At 36.3% G+C, this 24,647-nt stretch overlaps 1 protein-coding gene across 4 annotated transcripts in view; it reads left to right on the top strand.

The window, feature by feature from the left end:
• The window catches only part of AFTPH (aftiphilin), a 64,715-nt gene extending 42,308 nt beyond the window's left edge, over positions 1-22,407 (top strand). For 2 of the 4 annotated variants that reach the window (XM_081254522.1, XM_081254523.1), the window contains 4 exons: positions 2,828-2,950; positions 8,563-8,623; positions 14,576-14,699; positions 21,262-22,407. In XM_081254522.1, the coding sequence (XP_081110648.1) occupies positions 2,828-2,950; positions 8,563-8,623; positions 14,576-14,699; positions 21,262-21,406 (453 nt within the window). In that variant the 3' untranslated portion in view covers positions 21,407-22,407. The remainder of the gene's footprint in view (positions 1-2,827; positions 2,951-8,562; positions 8,624-14,575; positions 14,700-21,261) is intronic. The other 2 variants (XR_014017484.1, XM_081254524.1) reach the window with 2 other exon arrangements.
• The last annotated feature ends 2,240 nt before the right edge of the window (positions 22,408-24,647 follow it).

The raw sequence follows: 24,647 nt of genomic DNA, 5'->3' as shown, positions 1-24,647 counted from the left end.
TATTCTGTAACATCATCTTGCATAGCACGACATGGAAAGTGTATTTTAAGGGGCGTTTACTGTGGGGCCATTAAGAGAATAAATACAGTATCCTTTTTCAATCTCATAAATTCCTTCAAGTTTTGATCTGAGGATATTTTTCTGTATTCTATTAATTATAGACACTTTTGTTTTAGACTGAAAATTATTTTTTATCGTAGTAATATTAGTGCTCATAACTTTTTGTAAAATCCACCTTTGGAAGTCTCTCTCTTTTAATTTGCTTTTAAAAATAAGAAGCTGAAGTATCTGAAGCCTTAACTATCACTTGTTTTAATGCATTTGCGATTATTTTTAAATAGTGCAGTATTGAAGCCATGGATGTATATCAAAGCTTGGAGATATCAAATTATAACAAATGAAAATGAGTCAGGACCCATAATTGGTATTTAGTTTTTCTATTAATGTTTTAAACGTGTTGAATTTTGTTTTTTCAGATATGCCAGGTAGTCCAGGAAAACTGAGGAATTTTCATTCTGTACCTTATCAAGACTCAGTCACATTTTAAAGTTTGACTTGTTTGTGGTTTTTGGCGTGTCTTTGAGTTATTGGTGCATAAAAATGTCCTATCAACCTAAAAATATTTTAAAATTCTTTCACCAATAACTTGAAAATAAGAAAAAAATACTGTGTTTAAGATAGAGAATAAAATAACTGAGGAACCCTTGGTATGGAGTTTAAGTTTAAAAACCCTTTATGTGCATGTGAAAGTGAATTTGCTGTGGAACTTGACCTTTTTTTTAATCTGCAAACTTTTCCATGAATAAGCTCTAATTATTGTTATTGAAATGTTTGCTTTGTTTTGTTTTGTGGAATTGCACAAAAACTTCTGTGCTTGACCTTTTTTAAAAAAATCAGTTTCTGCTCCTTTGTGAATGGTTATCTTGTATTTTCAAAACACCTTGATCATCCCTACTCTCTTTTATGTTGTAGGTAAATGTAATCCAGAACGTTTCTTTAACTTTCTGGTTACGTGCATCTCTTTCCTCAGGGAGTAGCATTCTAGAGACTGTTGGTGGTGTTATTGTCACATTCTGAATAGGAAGTAGGAATTTAATTTGTGGGCACTTTTCATTCACCATGTTGGCGACAGTAACCTACTTAATGCTCTGTGTTAGGGTCAGCACGTTAGCCAATTCTTTAAGTTTTATGTGGAGTTAGAGACTAATGTCTATGCTTTTTTTCCTATCTTAATCACAACCTTTTATTAGTAATGTAATTTTACCATTTTTGTAAGCTTTTAATACCAAAGTTGGTTTAGTGAATGTATCATCTCCTCCTCCATCTTTGTGATGCCTTATATTTAGAAACTTATTCTTTTTCATATCTGGTTTCAAATTTTAATGATACCTGAATTTTTCCCATGGTGCTTTACACACATGAGATGTTCAGTATGTTTTGATCTCATCTGGAGGAATAGTACCTGAAATTGTCATTTAAGTCACTGGCTCTGAGACTTTAATGTGCATTGGAATGGCTTGGAAGACCCGTTAAAACACAGAATGCTGAGCACCACCCCCATAGTTTCTTATTCGGTAGGTGTGGGGTAGGGCTCAAAAATTTGCACATTTGACAAGTTCCCAGGTGATAGAGAAGCTACTGATGGGGACCACTTTGAGAACCACTGACTTAAGGGAGAGTTCATATTAGAAAAGTTGGCTAAGACTAGTAATTGTTTGCCAAATGCATGGAGCCTTTGTAGAAGGGCACACTAGAAAGCCTGTATAATGTGTATGGTATTGAATTAGACCATGAATTTATTTTCATTTTTCAAGCTGCTAGATTAAAGCCTTTCACATGCACTGTTAAGAACTAAATCTGTAAATTGCTTATTAAGCTTATGCTTGATTTTATGAGGGTAGGGGGATTCTTCTGAAAACTTGGTTTTAGAAATGTATAGATTCTAACTATAAGATTCCTGACTTAGCAGCTTTGGGTTTTTTTCCCCAGTAGTAAAGGGAGACTTTTATTTGGTTGATAACTATTCAAGAGCTTTTCAAGTATTATTTTAAAATTTGTAAAAGCTTGGGCCTTTTTTCATGCCAGTAACCTGGATTATTACCCATTATTTTTAGTGTTTGGTAGAACATTAATGCAAAATGCTGATTTTTTTCTCCTTTGTTTCTACATCCATCTTGAATGTTTTTCTCTCTTACTCAAAAAGTGTGTTAGATTCATAGTGGAATATGTAAGATGTTTTCCCCTCTGAAATGACTGTCTCTGCTTTGCCAGTCCAAAGAACCAAGAACTAAGGTTCCCATCTATAGTGGAGCAAGGATCAAACACTAAATTCACATTGAAGCATGTAGACGTCATCACATTATATGGTGTGTTTTAGAATCAGCTCTCACGTCTCCAAGCACCACCATGGTGTAATGTGTTTGAAGAGTGCCCTTTCCTGCAGTTTCAGATCTGAAACATCAGAATAATGTTGGATTCTTAGGGCCTGGATGTGATATACTGTTCTGTTTGCCTCTTCCCCACCCCCACCATCCCATGTGCTTATGCTTTTGTGTGACAGTGATAACCAGGCACTTTACAACAAATCCAGTTCAATTACAACGTTTTGCTTCAAAAAGTTTGGATTCCAAAGGTATTATTATGAAACATTTCCCATTATAGTGCTGTAAGATTTTCACGAAGCAAAATTTAGGACTAGTTCCTTTCTGTCTTCAGTTCTTTTCAGATGACCTGTTTTCTTTCTGCTTTCTGCTAGATTAACTTTCTTGTAAAGTTTATGGGCTGATCCTTCCCCCCCACCCATTAATGGCTAATATGCCTTTTTCAGGGTATGTTAGAGCCCACCAAGGAACCATTGAAACCACTATCTGCTGCAGAGAAAATCGCTTCCATCGGTCAGACAACCACTATGTCACCAGAAATGAACACATGTACATCTGACCAATTCCAGGTAAAAATATCTGGATGTATATAGATATTTTTATGCATGTATATATACACATATGTCCACACACATTGTTGTTTCCCTTAATATATAACTTTTAGTTTTTAAAATATTTTTAAAATTTAGTTTCATGATAGATGTGATTTCAGTTACTTATTAACACCCCTTGAAATACAATGAGCAAATTCTCTTTAATTTTAAAAAATAGAAAAGGCAATTTGGGAACTGGCTGGTTATGGGTAAGTCCTTTAAACCTATCCAGGACTTAGTCTTTTTACCTATAAAATGAGGACTTTGAAGCAAGCATCTCTAAAAATCCCTTACAGCTTGAACATTATATGATCATTATTACTGACACACAAATCTGGTAAGTGCTAGATTTCAAAATAATGGAAAACACTGCATTTATACCAGCTCTTCAAGTCTGCTATAGTGTGTTTTTCCTGAAGCCTGCAAAAGTTTTATAAAGTAATAAAATTTAGGTGTGTTTATTACATCAGAAACTGTTGTTTTGAGAGTTTGAATAAAGCTGTTAAGTTAAAAATGACGTAGCCTTTAACAAAACATTCTATGGATTAGGAAAAAAAGAAAGCTCTCTTACCTTTCTTATCCTTTACCTCCTTGGGACATTTAAGCACAAATCGTATTTCAGTCTAATATCTTTAATATCAAAGCCTTCCCTCTCACTTTTTATCTGGGAGGGCATAGCCACTTTGGTTTGCTTACTTTTTCGACATTGAATTAGAAACTGACTCAGTGCTGGTTAAACATTGTTTTTTAAAATATTAGTATTCTTAATGAACATTACCGTTTCTAAAACATATTCTTGCTGTGTTTGTCATTTCTTAACATTAAATATTATCTTTGATTATGTCTAACACAATAATGTATGTTTGGACAGCCTTTTCCAAAATGTGTGTTCCATTGAACACTAATCCCCAGAAATGCTCCACTAAAGAAGGGTTCCATAGTGAAGTAAGTTTGGGAAATATTTCATATCATACCCTACAACCACCCTTGGAGATTTGCAACCCACACATTAAGGACTCTGAAGAATCTTGCAGTGAAGAACCCTATTTAATTTTACTTCATTTCTCAAATTTACTTGGCCACAGGACCCTTTTCTGAAGAACATACTTTGGAAAATAATTTTGTAAAGCAAGGTCCTACTTTTTCAGGTGTGTTTCAAGAAACATCTAATATTACTGCTATGTACCACTGTGGTTTATACTTGGGCTTAGGTTAAACATCCCTCTGAAGCCAGTTTATTACTGGCACTGAGTTAGTGGGCAAGGGGACCTAATGCGTAAAATGCCTGGCCTTATTGATGGTTGGGCAGCAGGCAAGGTGTCTTGGGCAAAATATCTCAGTAGGTTGAATCTGTCCTTAGCTCTCTTTTCATTGGCCTTATATTGCCCTCTGGCTATCAACTGCTCTCCCAGGCCTGCCATGTCTATGCAGGTTCCAAAATTACTTCTCCCACAGCACATTCTCACTTCTGCCTCAGTCAACATTCTTATTCCTACAATGCTAGGTATTAGGAAAGTAATTTGAGTAACTGCCTGGTATGTTTTCTGGAAATGGAGCTGTTCTTACTTGAGGCCACTTGTTGCTACTTTTACTTGCCTCCTTCTCTTCTTCTCCTCTATCCAACCACTTCCACGTGTTACAGCCCCATAAGTTATTGCTTATTTTATCAGAGTTAGCTGTCACCTGTCATTTGTGCCTAGTCATACTTATCATCTTTCTTATATAATTTAATTATAGACTTGATTAGAAGTCTAGATAACCTAATAAAAAGCATGTGTGTTAATTCAACGGAAGATTTTTAACAGAAATTAACGTGTGTTAATTTACTGGAGGTTAGTTGCAGCTCCATATGTATTCAGCTGCTGCCGCCTCTATGCATACATACACACCCCTATGTACTTGTAATCAAGGGACTCTCTCCCTACTTACAGGGCAAGTGTAGGAATTCTCAGCAACATTTAAGCATATCTAACGTTTTTGCTGGAAGATGGAACTTGGTCTCTTGCTACTTATATTTTTTAAAAGCTCTTTTCAAGCAAATATGTCCTTTTATTCTATTGCATGCACACATTTCTCTTTTTAAAAAATACACATATACATAATGAATTAACAAGTTTATTCTGTACTTTGTTATGGTAGTTTGTGATCCTCACTGGCTTTAGTTTTTAGGCTTTTGGGAAACCAGTGAAAACAATATTTCCCAGTGGAAATTCAAACTTATTTCTGAATTGACTTGAGCCTGTGTAGGTCTGCATTCTAACATTCAAATTGAAGATCTCAGCATGCATGTCAGAATTTTGTGCTGAGATGCCTAACCTCCATCACTAGATTGCATGACCTTTGCTTGGCTCCATACTTCTGATTCAGGTTAAGATACTTAACAAACATCTGAAATGCATTGTAAAGATTCTCTATATAAAGTGATATTTCTTACCACTATTCTTTGGCATGCAATGTATATATTATATATACATTATATAAACATGTATATATTTTTCACTTAACATTTTGGCCATGCAGTCTTTTTCCTAGTGATAATTTTCAGATGAAACAGCCATAGCCATTAGTGCTAGAAGCTTAGCAAAATGTGTCAGGAAAGACCTGTTCAATACCAAAATTTCCCCCCGCCCCCGCCCAAAACGTATAGCAGACCTTCCTCTTATGCTTTGGCATCACTGAACAGTGACTTTCAAACTTAGCATAGTTGTATAATTCTCATTATGACTGCATTTTTTTGGTCTGTCTTTTCTATTTCAGTTTGGTACCCATTGAATTTTTATCTTCCACATCAGTTTGTACTCATCAATCTTGTAGCCATTGCATCTCTTGTTTAGGAATTTAATATTTTACTAACAACTGTTAACATTTTTTTAAAAGATACTTTTACCTGAAAAAAGTTTATAGGTAAAAAGCAGTAGTGATACTTTTTGTTGTTGTTGTTTGCATCTTTATCCACTGAATTTCAAGGTCACACCATTCACGGTGCCATTATTGATTCCCCTCTAAGATCAGTACTTTAACCATACTTTATTCACTGCTGAGTAAAGTCAGCTCTCTGGCTAGCAGTTATCCAACTAGTCACCACTAGCAAACTTCTTTTCTTAGGCTACTTTATGTTGCTATTTCAGTTGTGAATCAGAATTTTAGAGACAGAAGAAAGAAAAAATGACTATCTAGCACTGTACTCTCTTTTTACATTTAGAAAACATATTTGGAAAGACTAAGTGATGTACCCCAAAGCACACATCAGTGCTATAGCTAGGACTAGAACCAGAGTCTCCTGTCTCTAGTCTTTTCTTTCCCCCTCTTTTTATTGTGACCTTGTCTCCTTTCTTTTGTCTCTGCATTAATCATTCATGCCACATTACTTAAAGTTGTTTGAAAATGTTTCATTCCAGTGCTTTCTCTTTAAGTTGCCTACTTGTCTGTGCTGTTAGTTAGCCTATAATTATTTAGGTATCTGTTTTTCATCTATCTCTTTTCCACTAAATTTTGATTCATGATTTAGCACCTCATCATTACAATATCGGCTGTGTCTTCAAAATGCCATACACCTCTGTGAGAAGCTAAAATTCCAGAAAATCACTGAACTATTTCAAAACATCCAGCTACTTGACATCATTTAGGTAAAACATGTTAATGAAAGACCTTTGCTCCATTTACCCAGAAACTTTGTTATTATGTAAATCTGGGTTTGGTCCATCCAGTCAGTGTTGAATAGTTCTAAAGGTGTTTCTGATCTAGAAGTAGAATAATATAAGTTGAATCTGTTGGAATGCCTAGAGCTTTTTGTTTGTTTTTGAGATCAGCTAAAGAAAATCTTTTCTAAATGTTATTTATCGGTCTTGCAGGTAGGTTATAAACTAGATTTTCACCAGGATTTTTTAAAATTTTATTTGAAATAATTATAGATTCACAGGAAGTTGCAAAGGTAGTACAGAAGAGGTGCCTTGTGTCTTCACCAGTTTCCCCCATGATTACATCTTACATAATCATAGTACAATATCAAAACCAAGAATCTGACATATATGCAATATGTGTGTGTAGTTCTATGTCATCTTTCCATGTGACCACCTCCACAGTCAGCATACAGCATTTCTTCCATTGCCACAGCCAAGCCCCCGCCCCACCCCACTCCAGCTCCCACAGCTCTCTCTCACACCTGGCAACCACTAATTTTAGTGTTTTATTTTGTTTAAACCTAGCCCCTCCACCTCCAGGCCCGACTTATATGGGGGAGACTAAGTGCTTATAGTAGCATGCCTAAAATTGGTTATCAAAGCAATTGTATTATAATGTCATGGGATTGGACTTTCAAAAATAGCCGATTCATGTTCCCTTCCTACAGGGAACAATGTCTTTGTCTACACAGAAAAAATGATTATAAAGTTGTTTTTTTTTTAATTTATTTTTTTATATTTTATTCATTTATTTTTGGCTGCATTGGGTCTTTGTTGCTGTGCGCGGGCTCTCTCTAGTTATGGCGGGCAGGGGCTACTCTTTGCTAAGGTGCGCGTGTTGCTCCACGGCATGTGGGATCCTCCCGGGCCAGGGCTCAAACCCATGTCCCCTGCATTGGCAGGCAGGTTCCTAACCACTGCACCACCAGGGAAGTCCCGATTATAAAGTTTTAATAAGTGCCTACCTTACAGTAAAGCATGGTGGTGAGCAATACAGAAAAAAAAAGATGGCAACATGTTGAGAGTAAGAGTCTAATAAAACACAGGTTATTTCAATAATTGTTGCCAACACCACCCTCAAAATAAAAGAAGAAAATGAAAAAAAGGCATTTTTTTCTTGTCAAGAATATTCTTAAAATAAAGCAGTGATCATTTTAAAATGTGTTGTACTACCTTCCATCGTCTATGTATCATTTGCTCATTTTATCTTTATGTGTTTGGTAATTAACAGAATTTTAAAACCTAGAATACTCAAATGAGTTCTGAGTATACTTTTCAGTACATTATTTTAAAAATTAAATTCTGATACTGATTATAAGTAATTTCTAAATTAAAGAAGATGATTAATTAAAAAAATTTTTTTATATATAAGGAAACCAACTAAATTAACCATACATGTTTATACAACTAGTTACTTAGTCTTTAATAACCCAAATTGCCTCACTTTCAGTGGTACCTTCTCTATTGCATTATATTATCTATTAAGAAATTTTAAGTGGATAGTCATTTAAAATAAAGTGGATAACTCTTTAGTGAAAAAAAATCAGTGATGTTTTAAAATATTTTTATTGTAATCAAGCCAGTAGTTTAAATCATGATTCGAGAATAGATTGAAATTTTGACATAAGATCAGTCCATAAATTTCTGTTTGAAAATGTAAAGATAATTCCATTTCTCAGATACACATTTTTAATGTCAACAAGCTGCACTGTTTATAAATTTTGCAATTTCAGTTTGTGTTAATATTTGTAGATAACCTTCTGAAATTGTAAATTATCCCAATTTTGTCTTTAGGTATCTTATTGCCTAATGATCTTGCTATAATAGTGTTTCGTTTTATTTTTAAGGATTCTTTATGTTGCTACAACCTATACTGATTAATTTTGATTTTTTGGTTTTCAACTCTAGGAGTCTCTACCACCCGTCCAGTTTGACTGGAGTAGCAGTGGCCTTACTAACCCTTTAGATGGTACGTCTCTCCGTAGAGCCTCTAGCACCAGAGCTAGAGTTAAGAAAGCTACAAAGTTCAGACAGACTTCTCTCTGCTGACTTCATTTTTTGTTTGAACATAACTTCTTATCTTTGGAAATTCAGGCTTTCTTTCTGAATAGTGATTGCTCAAGAAACCAGCTGTTACTATTATTAACAGTATTAATGTCCATATATAGGTAGTAGTAGCCAGATAAAATTTTAGTTTCTTTATCTCAAGTCAAAAACAAGCTTCTTTATTTTCCACAAATATCTAGGCAGTTTAAATGATATTTTAGGTAAGACCAATTTACTTGAAATTTTTTTCTGTAGTTTTAGTTTATGGAATTTTCTTGGATGCAAAGTCTTGTGTGTAGAGGCTGCTTTAAAGCACAATTATTTAACCAAAAACAATGTGCAGATAGATCCATATTTATTGACTCAAAGGAGTTTTCAGATTTAATAATATTTTATAGTGCACTTATATGCAAATGAAAAACGAATGATTTTCATGATCCTTTTCTAAAACTTATCTCAAAATACTAGTAGGTAGTTCCAGAAATAATTGGTTTCACTTATGGCTTTAAAAGAAAATCCTGAAAAAGGGTTAACTTATTCCAATAAGGTGGGGTTTTTAAGTAATACAAAATGCTAGTTTTCCTGTGTGTTGACATCACAAGTTTTAATTGGACTCTGAGGTATAATTACTCTTACTCCTTATACTTCATAAGTTGTTTGAGCCATGGTCTAAAACACCTGTTACTCTATCAGCTTTGCCTTAGAGTGGGGGATCCCAGGATATCTGGAAAGCATCCAATTGAATATCCGTGCTGAAGGAAAGCCTGGATGCACCTTCTGCTGTTGTCTGGTGTCTTATTCAGTCAAATCATCATGCTTTTTATTAACAAACAACTTAAAAAATGTATACTATTTCTGATTACTGTTTCAGAGTTAAAGGGGAACAGTACAGCTTGAGGTTGCACATCAGGGTAGGGCAGTTATGACATTCCTTATTACGTTATTTTATTTTAAACTAAGTTAATATATTGGTGCCTGTCCTGAAACTGACAACTTTGTCACTTTTAAAAAGCATTAATTAGAAACCAACACTACTAACATAAAAGATTTATTTGGGCATGTACAGTGATTTAATGTTGGGTTGAGATTAAAGTATTGTTTCCCTTTAACGGGTATACTTTCCCCTTGGTCTTTCTGGTATGGCTTCAAGTTTCGATTGAAAGAACCGAACTCCTAACTAAAACCTTTCTAAGTGTCAAATTATTTACGTTGTACATGAGAAAATGTACATTGAATTAAATTGTTACTTTAGAAATGTCCTTAGCAGTGAAAAACTAATACTGTACACATTGTTTTAATGTTGATTTTAAAATATGTAATGACTACTAATTATAACCTGCATGTTCAAGTGTGTGTCTTACCCCTTTTTACACATAACCCCTCCTCCCTTGGCTTACCTTCTGTGTGGCTGCCTACCAACACGGTCACTGAATTTCAAGCTAGTGGAGGTTCCACTCTTCTGAACCTTGATTTCTTTGGGCCCGTGGATGACAGTAGCTCTAGCAGCAGCACCACAATCCCAGGTCAGCAGAGTGTTAAAACCATAATTCTAGTTCATTTACTAAAAGCATGACCACATCACTTGACTTTCCTATAAACAAGGAAACAAGTAGATTGTATTCTCTATAATGTCTACTACTTTTCTTTCATCTATCTACTGTTGTTTTCTAGTAGTATAACTATAACAAATGACTTATGTGAAATGTATTTTGAGGAAAGCTTTGTCAGAGTGTAATATTCAGAGCTGAAATTAGCTTCTAGATATAAAACAGCCCTAATGTCCTTACACAGTTAAAGGCAGGGTTTTTTTTTCCCCCTGTAAATAGAAAATGTGATATTTTATATGCTTATTTTTAAAGCATATTCTACAAAGCCATTTGAAAAAATACAAATTTAGAGATATGAGAATATTTTAGTACCCAAAGATGACTTTACATTATAGTGTCTGTGATAATAGAACCTTTTACAAATTCTAGCGTTCAATTAGTTGTTCATTAGTGCTGCTAAATGTATAATTAGGTTCCAAAATGTTGGAGTCTAGCACTTAGTTATATAGTCCCACATAGAATTACTACTGTTTTTATGTAGCTCTTAAATAGAAAGTTTACTGTTTTCCATGAAGGAAAAAAAAATGTTAAAGGTAATAATAGAAAATAATTGCTATGAGATACTAAAAGCTAGAAATTAAAACTTACTGGAGTGCCTGTTAAATTAATGTTCAGCCTGGCAGAAGTTCAGTTCATTGACCAAAGGCCTAATGTACTTTGTCATTTTCTAACTGAATAAACGATTAAAATATAATGGCATTTTTATGTTTACATTTTATTTAATATGATTTTAATGACTCCCTGTCATCCCAACTTGTGATCTGGTAATCATGCCCATTGATACCAGATGGCTGTTGAGGTGCTATATAGATGCCGATGCCCAGAATGCATAGGGAGGGTCCCTCTCAGTCCCCACTAGGATCAGTTAGACAGCCAGCCTGGTTCCTGAGAATCTGCGGGTTTTGTTCAGCTAGATAACCCTGCCACCCACTTCTAGCAATTTAGGAGCCATGATGGGAAATGGGGGAGACTAAGACAATCAACTAAGGGTGAACCTGGGACCCAGAATGCCCTTCTCCAAGAGCTGGTTATGGAAATCTGATTGTGCTATAAGGACATTCCAAGGCCGTTTTGTAGAATGACTGGATTCCGCAAATCTAACCCCCTCGTTATCATTTTCATTGTTTCCAAGATTTTACAAGCGTATGAAAAACTAATGTGTCTGGTTTTAACTTCAAAATATTTCACTATTTAAATTACTTCTAAATACATGTGAGCTATGGAATGACCTGGGTGAGCTAATTAGTTTTTAATACTTACTGGGGGGAAGAAACCCAAAAACTTGTGTATCAGTTTCCTTATTACTATAATCCCAAAAATGAATGACCAAGCTCCTATTTTTTTTTTTTTTTTTTTTTTTTTTTTTTTTTGCAGTATGCGGGCCTCTCACTGTTGTGGCCTCTCCCGTTGCGGAGCACAGGCTCCGGACGCGCAGGCTCAGCGGCCATGGCTCACGGGGCCAGCCGCTCCGCGGCATGTGGGATCTTCCCAGACCGGGGAACGAACCCGTGTCCCCTGCATCGGCAGGCAGACTCTCAACCACTGCGCCACCAGGGAAGCCCCAAGCTCCTATTTTTAATTTGCTCTCAGCTTTGTTTTGTCATGGACTGTATCATAATTTAAATGAGGTCACTATTTTTGGGTGTCTAAAAACCTGGTTTAAATTTAATTTTTGGTTACATTTCAAACTCAGTTAAAAATCACCCATAAGAGCACAAATCATCTGACCGTATAAAGAAGTACAGAAATGACCTGATAAACCAGGCTCAGTATACATACACAGCTTTGAGAAGAGCAAGCAGTTTCAGAAGCTTAGAGCTGTAATGGAAATGAAATTAGCATGGTCAATGGCGGTCCTCATTACTTTGGAACCTTTTAAATATTTTCCTTCCGTATTTTCATTAATATACTCTAGCTGCTGTGTAAACCTGATTACTATAAATTTGCTTTGGCTTGTTTTATTGCTATTGGGTTTTGTTAAAACTTACCATCAAGCTACAGGTGTCAACACTTTCCTGAGTATTCCATTTCACCACTTGCTTGCACTTTTTCTGACTTGTTTCTGGGAAAGTCATTTTGTCTTAGCTTGCGGTTATTTAATTATTTTGTATTTGAGACTAGGAGGTTGGCATAGAACTTGGTTGGCTAGTTTTATTTATGTAACTAAACTATGCCTCATTAAGGTTCTGTTAAAAAAAAAAAAAAACTCTTCCATTAAAAAAATTACTCTTCAGTTTTTTGTGTAGAGTAAGTAGTTGTCTTGTTTTTGAAAAGTATAAAGTATAGCCATAGTACCTTTTTTGGTGATAATGGTTTTGGGGGGTTGGGGGAGGTTGAAGGGTTTTTTTTTAAATCTCCCACTTCAGTGTTTGACAGCCAAGTTGTCAGTGTTGTATAAACCCAACTAAATTTTTACTAGCACTTTCCTGTTGCCAGTCAGAATGCAATTGTTTACTCTGCATTGTGCAGTCACCATCTACTTAAATTTTGTGGTTACTTGGAATCTAACCTTTCATAGCGGAGGAAGGAGGTGCTTTGGGTTCATCTGGTCCCTTTACAGGCATCTGTAAATTTTTACATTTTAATTGCAACCTTAATACTTATTATAGAAGTACAAAGAAAGGGCCTTTTAAATTATATTTTGAAACTGTACCTTAATGAAATACTAAAAACTTCAGAGAGTCAACAAACATTTTCTATAGCCTTCCTCCCTTGTTGGACATGGTAACTGTGGAAGCCGCTTTTGCTAGTATGATTTCTGTAAACATCTGAGATCTGTGTTTACATCTGCTAGTCAGCTACAAAGTTGGTTAATAGAAGGCAGTTCCTGATTTTTTTTCTTAAGCTAGAACTATCCTAAAGGAGGAAACTTGTTTGTTAATATCGATATGGTACATGTATATATAATTTTATCTACGGATCCTAGGGCTTTTTTAGAAATAATAAGTAGAAATTGATGAAGCTGTAAGACATTTGTACTTACAGTCTGCTTTTCTATTATACCCTGAAACTACTGAATTTGCTAAAACCAAAGAGAGTGTAGGATTAAAAATTTTTTATCTGATTATCTTTATTTTCTTTTTTTTTTTTTTTCTTTTTGCGGTATGCGGGCCTCTCACTCTTGTGGCCTCTCCCGTTGCGGAGCACAGGCTCCGGATGCGCAGGCCCAGCGGCCATGGCTCACGGGCCCAGCCGCTCCGCGGCATATGGGATCCTCCCAGACCGGGGCACGAACCCGTATCCCCTGCATCGGCAGGCGGACTCTCAACCACTGCGCCACCAGGGAGGCCCTGATTATCTTTATTTTCAAACGCTTAGCTTGAGTTGAAAATATTTAATTGTTCCTTGTTTTTTGTAGTCATCATATTTGATATAAATTCATATTCAAGGGAAGTTTTAAAATATGTATGTATATTTTAATGAAGTCAGATGGGAAGGATTTTAATAGATTTTACAATAAATCTAATCCTCTAACTCAGCTTTGTTTTGAATTTTTCTAACAAGATATTTGAACTGTTAGCCACTAGATTCAGCTATGAGACAATAAAAGTATAACCCTTGAGACAATTTTCATTTTGTTCAAAAGTAGTGCTTTTATTCACTTTTTCTGAAAATATTTTACCCTCCCCACTTCTTACCTGAAGAAAGAACAATGTGGTATATAACTTTTCTTTAGTAATAATTTGATACTTTGGGTAATATTTCATGTCCTCAGATAGTCAGAATATATTTAAACTAACCAAATCATTTACTGTATCTGAGACTTTATATTAACTTACAAATTTTGGGGGTATGGATGAAAATAATGGAGGATAAATGGTCAGGGAGGTAAGGGAAAAGGGAAGTTCAAAAAATGAGGTTAAATCAGTCAATTTAAAAATTGAGGTGTCATATTATGTAACAAATGTGCATTCTATTTATAAAACATTGATAACCTTCATATCACAAACAAATACAAAATTTAGGGAGTTTTCTATAGCAGATAAAATTTTTTAGAAGTATTTTGATCGTATCTTCTACATAAACGTTAGATTAATTAAGGCTATATTTATACCAAAGTGGAATTCTAAGAGTATTTTCCTACTTTATAAAAACTCCGAAGAGTGGAATTTATAATTTAAAAACTAAATGCAATATTACAGTGTTCTAAAGATGTGTTGTGCTTACAAAGACTCAGATGTTTACAGAGTAATTGCCTTTTGCATCTTGGATTGTGGCTGAGTACCCATTGCAGCTTGCCATCACTGACTATCATTTTATACTATAAGGTGTGGATCCAGAGTTGTATGAGTTAACAACTTCTAAGCTGGAAATCTCCACCTCAAGCCTCAAAGTGACTGATGCATTTGCGAGACTCATGTCCACAGTAGAGAAGACAAGCACATCTACCAGGTAAAAGCTAGTGCTCATTACACCCTAATTTTGAATTCTGTGTTAAACAAAGTAGCCCAGATGGGAAAGCACATAAGTTGGCAGTATTTCAATATATTATATTAAAATTCACTTTACATTTATAAAACCAATAGATGCCTAATTCCAGAAAATAGTATCAAATTATGTTTAATTATGGATTTACTAGAGTGGAGCTATTTCATGAGAGACTGGAAAGGGCCGACAGATGTCGTTTTCTCTCCTTCCCTACCCCTACACCCAACTTTGTAGAGAAGAATCTGATAAAAGAATTGAGATCATGAAGCCATTACAGAAATGCTCCCCCTTTTCTTTCATAACTACTGAGATGATCATCTTTGGGAACCCAGTTTCACACTCCCAGAGTTACCTAGGCTGATCCTTTCACCTCTGGGCTAAGAGAGAGTAGGGAATGGCCACTGTTTTATTTTCTGAATTTTTGCTGATGTGTAGCACCTCTGATTTGGGTCGTGAAGCCTTGCTTTTAACAAGCTTTCTGGGAGCCCCTCAGGGGCAGGGCCTTTAGAAAAGCAGTTATCTCAGGTACAGGAATGTCATGTGGGCGTTGTGTGCAGGATTCAGGAAACCTTTAGTTTTACATAATTAAGCACTGAAATAATCCGTTGCTTTGACATGTTAGCCATAAGAATAAGGCAGTTTCTAATAATAAGGTAATCATTATGAACCAGGAACTCATTACTGCAAGAGCAGATACTGGTTGATTGGCATACCAACTCTGCTGTACCAAATCTATGATTCATCAGCACTTTAAAGCGAAAATATTTACCTGTTTTTGCCCAGTTAGGCAGAAATATTATAGCTCTTTCCCCTGTTTAAATACATTCCACTCACACGTCAAATTCAGATTTATCTTTTAAAGCAATTCTTTTGTAGAAAAACATCCATTTAATACAGCCGTGTTTTCCTTGCAAATAATAAATGCTAACCTGTCTTAAAACTTTGGCTTGAATTATCACATCGCCTTTAAAACTGTGTTTGTGCTTAAGTATCCATTCAACAGATATTTACTATTACTAATACAATTAATATTTATAATCATGAAAATCCATTATTATTTGTTTTATAATTAAGGCTACCCTGAACTTTTCCCGGGAATGAATTTGTAGTCTGCACATTTTTGTTTAGCCACAGATTCTCTCCCTGTTCTTATCACCCCTATTTCTTGGTAGTAACACCACCTGGCGCTGTTAAAGCCTCCTATTAAGTGAACTTGCTTGTAAATGAAGCTAGTGTGGATTTTTTGCTTGCTTTCTAATTTCTCTTTCCAAATAAATCATATTTTCAAATTAATGTTCTCCTTATGCAAATTTCTCATCCATTTTTTCTATATGTTAACCAAAAGCTAATGACTTTTAAAACAGACAAACAAAAAACTGACGCTTTTATCATTTGGGCTTTCTCCCGCTACTTTTTGGACAACTTTTTCTGAGGACAGTCCTAGCGTTTCCTCACCTTTTTCCCTCTGCAGTCTCAGTGAGTGAACTGTAGTAGTGTTGAAAGTCCCGGTGGTGAGAATTCATTCTTTGTGCCAGTAGGAGGAGCTCTAAGCCACATTGTTAACTTGCTTGCTCTCCTAACTTTTCAACTCACCTTTAAAACATTCTGTACACTAGGGCACTCTTCCACCTCCTACCACTTTATTTTCATTTTTTCTCTTATTCTGTACTATTATGGAATGAACTGAAACTATAGTGTGTATCCTGGGGTCAGTGTTGTAACTGCATTGAATTAGTCTCTGGTACCTGTCCAGCTTCACATTTAAAAGAAAATAAATTGCAAAGAAAACAAGTTGTCAACTTTGTGTTTTCTCTTTGGAGGAATTAACTATTTGGAAGTGGTGAGAAGTGCAAATATTCACAAGTCTTATAATTAGAAGATAATACTGTAAAATGCTCCCATGAGTTATTCTCAGTTGTACAGGGAAGAGAAAGGCGGGGTGGCATAATTCTAAAGGAATTTTAAGCATCTTTGCTGTTTTTTGGTTTTGCTTCATTTTTTGTTTTTGTTTTTGAATAAAATAAAATTTAAAGTGTACACCTCAGCAAAATCTTGGCTTTTGTCAATACACAGAAGATAGAGTGAAAAAGCACTGAGGAACTGTAGGGTAAGAAAAGGTTAAGAAACAGTGGTCTAGGTAGAGGAAATTTGCCATGTAACAAACAACATCCCATACTCTTTTCCAAATGCCTTTGCATATGTAAGAGAAAGTACATGTGCTCTTCACTTTCTAAACATAGGTTGTGAAAGTGACTTCTTATTTTAAAGAAATGCAAGTTCTCAGTTTTAAAATAGTTCCATCTTCTTGCTTACCTTTTCTAATACAGAGAAAAATTACTTCCTAATCTTAATCAGTGGGTAGCCAGCTAGTTAGTAGCCACAGACCTCTAACTGAAGATTATACAGGCCAGAGGACTAGTTGCCAAAAGTCATGCATGGTTTTTTCTTTTCTTTTTTTTGAACTTTTAATTGAGATATAATTCACATGCCATGAAATTCACCCTTGTCAAGTGTACAATTCAGTGGCTTTTAGTATATTCGCAAGGTTGTGCAACCATTACCGCTAATTCCAGAACATTACTATCTAATTCCAGAACATCACTATCTAATTCCAGAACATCACTATCTAATTCCAGAAGATTTTTATCATCCCCGAAAGAAACCCCGTACCCATTAGCAGTCACTCCCTATATGCCAGTTTTCCCAGCCCCTGGCAGCTATTAATCTGCCTTCTATCTCTATGGATTTGCATATTCTGGTTATTTCATACTAACAGAATAATACATTATATAGCCTTTTGTGTCTGGCTTCTTTCAGCTAGCATAATGTTTTAAAGCTCAGCCAAGTTGTTGCATGTATTGGCACTTTCTATTCCTTTTTATGGCTGCATAATATTCCATTGTGTGGCTGTACCACATTTTGCTTATCCCATTAATCAATTAAAGGACATTTGGGTTGTTTTCACTTTTTGACTGTTATGAGTAATGCTGCCATGAACATTCATGTACAAGTTTTTGTGTGGACAAATGCTTTCAATTTCCTTGGGAGTGGAACTTCTGGGTCATGTGGTAACACTGCTTAATTTTTTGAAGAACTACCAAACTGTTTTCCAAAGCAGTGGCCCCATTTTGCATTTCCACCAATAAAGTTTGAGGGTTCCAATGTCGCCACATTCTCACAAGGCTTGTTACTGTCTTTTGGTTATAGTCATCCCAATGGGTATGAAGTGATATCTCATTGTCATTTTGATTTACATTTCCCTGATGGCCAATGATATTGAGCAGTTTTTCAGGTGCTTATTGACCAGTTGTATCTCTTCTTTAGGGAAGTTGTGTTGTTGTTAAGAACTCTTTACATATTCTGCATACTAGACCTTTATCAGATACAGGATATGCAAATATTTTATCTCATTCTGCAGGCTGTTTTTTCACTTTCTTGGTAGTGTCCTGTGAAACACAAAAGTTTCTTAATTTTGATGAAGCCCTACATACATGCATATATGTGTATATATCTCTATATATAGATATATATGTGTGTACATAAATATGTACATATATATTTCATTGCTTGTGCCTTAGGTGTCATATCTAAGAAACCATTGCCTACTTCAAGGTCAGGAAGGGTTACACCTAGGTTTTCTTTTAAAAGTTTTAAAGTTTCAACTCTTATATTTAGACCTTTGATATACTTTGAATTAATTTTTGAATATGGTGTAAGGTAGGGGTCCAACTTCATTCTTTTGCACGTGGATATCCAGTTGTACCAGCACTGGTTGTTGAAAAGACTGTTCCTGCCCCATTTCCCTCTTGTTGAAAATCAGTTTAACCATAAATGTATGGGTTTATTTCTGAACTCTTAATTGTACTTCATTGGCCAAAAGGATAAATCTTAACTAGGGAGAGTATAAATCAAAATTAGGTCACTGTCTTTGGCTTCGAGGAAAGGTCATGATGTAACTTTTTATTTTCAAATTCCTCTCAAGCATTTTCTTCTTTCTTACATTCTAAGAAAACTAGATCATATCAACGCATAGCGACTACAGATAAATGCACAAACTATGAACTATGTAAACTTTTTCTTATTTTTAAATACAACTTCAGACAGCCTTCAAGTAGTGTCTCTGAAATAAGGCAATTGGTAGAAACTCTAGAATAATATTTACCAACCATTCCTTGGGTGAAAACTTCTTCTTTGTTCTCCTTCCCCACACCCCAACTGCACTCCACAAATGAGAAGTCCATTTAGGTGAGATTTTACTGGTTACTGTTTTTTAATAATTTTTTATCTTTACAGAAGCAGTAAGAGTAGAAAGTTAGAAAATAGACAAAAAATTTTTAATGAAAGTATCACATTCTTACCAGTCAGATCACTATAACTCCTTAGTGCATATTCTTTCAGATCTTTATCTTTGCACATATACACATATGGGTGTTGTTTTAACCAAAAAGGAGATTTTATAGTCTATACGGAATTGAGCCTTCCCTTGCAGTCAGTGGTCTCCATCTACTGATATCAGTAAATTTTCATTTCATCTAATACCCAGGCTATATGTATTCAAATTCCCCAACAATGTCCTTTCTCTCTGCTTTCTCCAAATCAACATCCAATCTAGGACTATTGTACCTAGCTGCTATGGCTAAGTCACTTTTAAACTAGTATATATACCCCCATCCCTTCTGTTTGCTTTTCAGTTTAATAACACTAGCTTGTTGAGAAGATCGGTCCACTTGTCCTGCGGAACGTCCCAGTCTCTGGATTTGTCCATTTGCTTCCTTCAAGTAGTTTTCAAATATTTCTCTATTCCCCTTATTTCCTGTAAACTGGACATTATATCTAAAGGTTTGATGGATTCAGGTAAAACCTTTTGGCTGGAATACATCATAGGTGTTGTATCGCATCAGAAGACACATAATGTCTGGTTGACCCCATCGTGACTGATGCTAAGACTGACCATGGTGAGAGGCTGCCCTTTCCCATGTAGTCTTCCAGTTTTTCACTTTGAGACTAAAAAGTGAACTATCTGGTTTTATTTTGGAATGAGGCAGATAGGCAACTTCCCATCAACCATCCACTTAATAGTTTTACCATGATTTAAGTGCAATTAAAAATGTAGATTTTAATCGGAAAATATTTGGAGTGCTATTCCATTCTTCTGAGAAACCGTGGAACTGAGTTCAGTATTGGTTGATCTACTGATGGTTTCAGTGTGCCTGAAGCTGATCCCCATATTGAAGAACTTTGGTCCTAAAAGTCTGATATTTGGTTTTTCAGTCTTTCCGTAAGATCTTTTTATTTCAGCCTGAACTTAAATGTGGTAACAACACAAAAGTCCAGGTATAAAACAAAGACCTGCATCTATCTTTTCTTTCTTGTTTCATCTCCTGACCTCCTGCACCTCATCCCAAGAACAAAGAAAATACTTAGGTGGAAGAAATAACTTGTGTCACACCTAATAGAGTACCAACTATCATTTACCATAAAAGAGAATTTGGCCTTTTAGAGTCAACAATTTTAAATTACTTTGATCTAAAATTAATATCTTTATGACTGCAGCTATCTTTCAGTATATTTAACATCCTAGAAAAAATAAAGATCGGATTACAATCATGTGCTCAATTTGAGCCCCATTTGAGGCTCAGTTGACATTTTCTGTGGCTCACCTGCTGGGAAGACCCGGGTCAGCAGGAGCTCTTCCTCTCTGTGTCGCCACACTGCTCACTTCTTATATTAGGGGCATTTCATCTATAGGACCCAACAGATTTCGAGATTTCCCCTCTCCCTTAGTCCTTCCTGCCCGTGTGCATTCTCGGCATGAGTAGCTGGCCCTAGTGCTGCGGCCTTTGGACCTACCATCTGTCTGCATCCCAGTGGGGCAGAGGCTGGGTGTTTTTGAGCTGAGGGCTTTCTGTCTTAGAATTCCCCTTTGGGGTTGAAGAAAGCCTGAGGTTAAAATGACTTACAAGGACTGTGCCAGACATACTTTGCTTTATGTTAAGGCAACTTTGGTAGTTTCTCAGCGGGAAGGGGGAAATCCAGTTGGGCAGAGTGTTATCAACTAGGGCTTCAGCGTTATATTTCTGCTTTGTAACTTTTTTTGGCTGTGCCACACAGCATGCAGGATCTTCGTTCCCCGACCAGGGATCGAACACGTGACCTCTGCAGTGGAAGCACGGAATCCTAACCACTGGACCACCAGGGAGTTCCCTAGTAACATTTTAAAAGTATGCCTAGGTAGATGCTTCTAAGCTTAAATAGAGCTGCGAGCTGTGCATAGGTACATGTGAATGTCTATGTACATGCCTAACTGTAATGAACATACATAAATTCGGTGTGAATCTTTGTAAGAGATTTGACCTCTGGCACAGGAAGCACTCAACACAAAGGTATTATGAGGTTCAGGGACTGGCAGAGGGAAAGATAACTCAAGTCCCCACAGATTGCTGTCTACCTTGAGAGTAGATTTTCTCCCGTTTGACCTACAGCAAAAGTCACTTTAACACACTTCTCTTTTCTCATTTGTCAACAGGAAACCGAAAAGAGAAGAGCACCTGAGTGAGGAAGCCATCGAGGTGATCGCCCGCCTCCCTGACCTGACGTTCATGCATGCCAAGGTGCTGATGTTCCCAACCACCTTGACACCTTCCACAGGCTCCCAGGAGAAGGCAGACTGATAACTGAGGTGAACTGGACGGTTTCAGTTGCTTTTCCTTCCCTCCAGCCCTTCCCCACCATCAAAAGCATACCTGCTCTAATTAAAAAAAAACCACACACAAAAAACTTAAAGTTCAGCTGATTGGTTGGTAAGCCGCACTAGAAAGGTATACATAGTAATGTATATTTATTTACATACTGAAGTCCTAAATTTATATTAGAAACAAATGTAAATAATCGGGGTGAACATTTTTGAAGATTTATTCTTTTTGTGTTGCTGGGGTGTATACATTTATGTCTTTGTGAAATACACTGGTGGTGTCCTTCTTACAAAACTTTTGAAATAAAAAAATGAAAACTAAAAAGTCAAATCTCCACTGTCTGAAATCCCCTTCTGTCTTTTCAGATTGCATTGACTGTCCTATTAATTTTTCACATCATACACTGAATTACTTTTGCTCTCATAAATAAGCTCCAAGTCCCTGTTTAAATTTTTTTTTTTAATTTTATGTGTGGTGGGTTTGTTTCAGATCTGGCTTTTGTTACCATTTTTGTGCTCTTTTTTAATCTTTTCAGTCTGGCCTGTTGCTGTTTGACCTTTTGCAAGGTACTTTCATCGATTGCTCTTTTGTTCTAGGGTATGGATCATTGTCAGAACTTGATTGAAGGGGTTTAAAGAGATTGTGTCTGTCTGTTTTAAATCAGTTTGGTTTAGAGAAGGACCAAATTACATGAATGTCTTACCATGAAATTTACTTGTTACTGATTTTTTTTGTTCTATCATACCACTATTTTTTGAGGATTTTGCACAGTGTAAAATGACATAATCATAGATTGCTATGGTTTAGGCTGTATATACGGTAAAAACTATGGGTTTTAAATGTTTGGGGAAATTCCTATGGAAAAAAAGAGACATGTAGAGGAACCTCTAACAAGGTTAATGTGCATGCCCAAGGTCTTTTGAGATTTCAGTGTGTAAATTTCCTTTTAGCTTACACAAAAATAAAATAATTTAAAAGAAGTTTGGTCTGGTGTCTGTACTTTGGTATCTGAGGGAAAATGTAATGAATTTGAACATTAAGTTTTATTTCATCTTAATGTGTTTCAATCCAGAGGAAATCATTTGGTAGGGCTTCCAGTTTATTAAAACCAAGAAGAATTAGATTCTCACCCATAAGAATTTGAATCAACCCTTTAAGTAGCTGAGCTGTTTTTATGTAGAACACGAGATCATACAAGAAATTCCCATGATCATTATAATGTATCTTCATCAGAATTGGCAAAGTTAAATAGGGATTTGTAGGGAATTTTTTTTCTTCCCAAGGAAATGTATGCATGAAATTAAGGTGAGCAGAAAATTTCTTAAAAGCACTTTTAAAATATTGTGATTAGATTAGATGTTGCTTCAGCAAAAAGTCACATGACGTATTTCAGTAAAAACAGGCAATCAGCCCAACAGTAGTACACCTCATCGGCTATGGGAATGTTCCATTGGAACTCTTCTGTACCTCTGTCATTGACAGAGATTCCTGTGTTGCCAGGTTATTACACGGGCCATTGGAACAGTTACCTGAGTGTAATTTAAGTAAGGCCTGGAGCAAGAATGCTTATCCAGTCCATCTCCTGCCGTTTCCCCAACTTTTTTTTTTTTTTTCCAGAGAAGGCTTTCCTTCAGAATAGTCACAAGTCTTCAGTGCCCAGTGGACCTTCTGAATGGAAGGATAAAAGTATTCCTCAGCAGACCTTTACATGTTTCAGTAACTGAAGCTTAAAGGGCTGCTTCTACAGTTCATTACAACTAAATGATAATCGTAGCCTTCATCCACCTAGGTTCAGAGCCCATTTATTAGCTGTGTGTGATACCATGAGAAAGTTAATCAACTTCCCTGAGCCACAGTTATATTATCTTTAAAAATGGGAATGATACCACCTACCTGTGGGGTTGATGTGTTAAATAATAATGTAAAACATTTATCACATGAGGAGACCGTCAATAAACGATAGCCAGAGCATAGAATCCGCAAAATCTATAAAGGCCCCTGGTGTCCTGGTAGATTCAAGAAGCAGTCACAGGAGATAGGATCAATTAAAATAAGTTATTCTGTTATAATTTAAAAGTGATCAAGTGGACATTTCTCATGAAAGTGCCCCTGCTTTAATGACACACAAAGTGGATAGTCCATCTTATAACCACTTTTCAATAAGCCAGATTTCCCTTTCCCTTTCGTGTGTCATATTGGCCTTTGATGTTTTAATCGCTCAGGTACATTAATACTAGGTTGTCATAGCTTAAGTTCAGGGCTCTAGTGCTGAGGACCAAAAGTGCTCAGCTTTGCACCAGATCAAGGTTCAAATTACACTGGAAAGCAGTAGCAGGGCTGGTGCGGGAAAAGCCGTGAGCATCTCCATGCGAATCTCAGCTAAGGGAGAGCCTGTTGGCTGCAAGCTTGTCTTGGTCATCAGCTGCTTCTCCAGCAGCTGCCCATTTGTCCTTCTCAAAGTCAGCCAGGAGGACCCTGCAGAGTTGGGGAGAAGAAACCGAGGAGTCAGAGACCCTAAAACCAAATCACACACAATGGAGACCGGCCTAGCAATCCCCTTTGGGTCTTTGATATCTTAAAACCAGCCCACTCATCCCCTGGAGTCTCATCTCACGTGATGGCCAAATCCAAATAGCCATACATAATTCCTCAGTTAATTCAAGCCAGACTGGGAAGTTATAGGAGAAACTTCCCTAAATTGAGTCATGTGTCACCACTATTTTTATGAGTCATTCTTTTATAGAGACTTGTTCTTCCCTCTACATGATTGTCATGCTCTTTATTTAGAACTTGTCTTTTTGCTCCCTCGTGTTTCTTGAAACAGGATTAGGCTTGGCTATGAGTAACAAAAACCAAAAATACTGCGTTTCATGTAATAAGACTCATCCTTTTGCTACATTTGAACTTCTCTGAAATTGGAATGGGTTAGCTGGATGGGGTAGCTGTTTAATTTGGCAGTGGTTTCTTTTTCATAGCGATGTATGAAATAACGCTGTTCTTACATTCAATGACAGAGCTGATGGAAAATGGTAATGGTGGCTTCAACGTTAGGAGTTTACTTCTCTTGCCTGTAAAACATGAGGAAACAGTCTGGGGCTGGTAAAGAGGCTTCATAAGCTCATCAGAGATGCAAGCGCTTACCATCCTGTTCCACCCTTATCAACACGTGGTTTCTAGCTTATGGTCCACAGTGGCTGCTGGGGGTCCAGCCACCAAGTCT

This window comes from Mesoplodon bidens, assembly GCF_964165515.1.
Source record: "Mesoplodon bidens genome assembly, chromosome: 14".
Taxonomy (NCBI): Eukaryota; Metazoa; Chordata; class Mammalia; order Artiodactyla; family Ziphiidae; genus Mesoplodon; species Mesoplodon bidens.
Note: the sequence above shows the minus strand (reverse complement) of the source record. Positions and strands in the feature narration are given on the sequence as shown.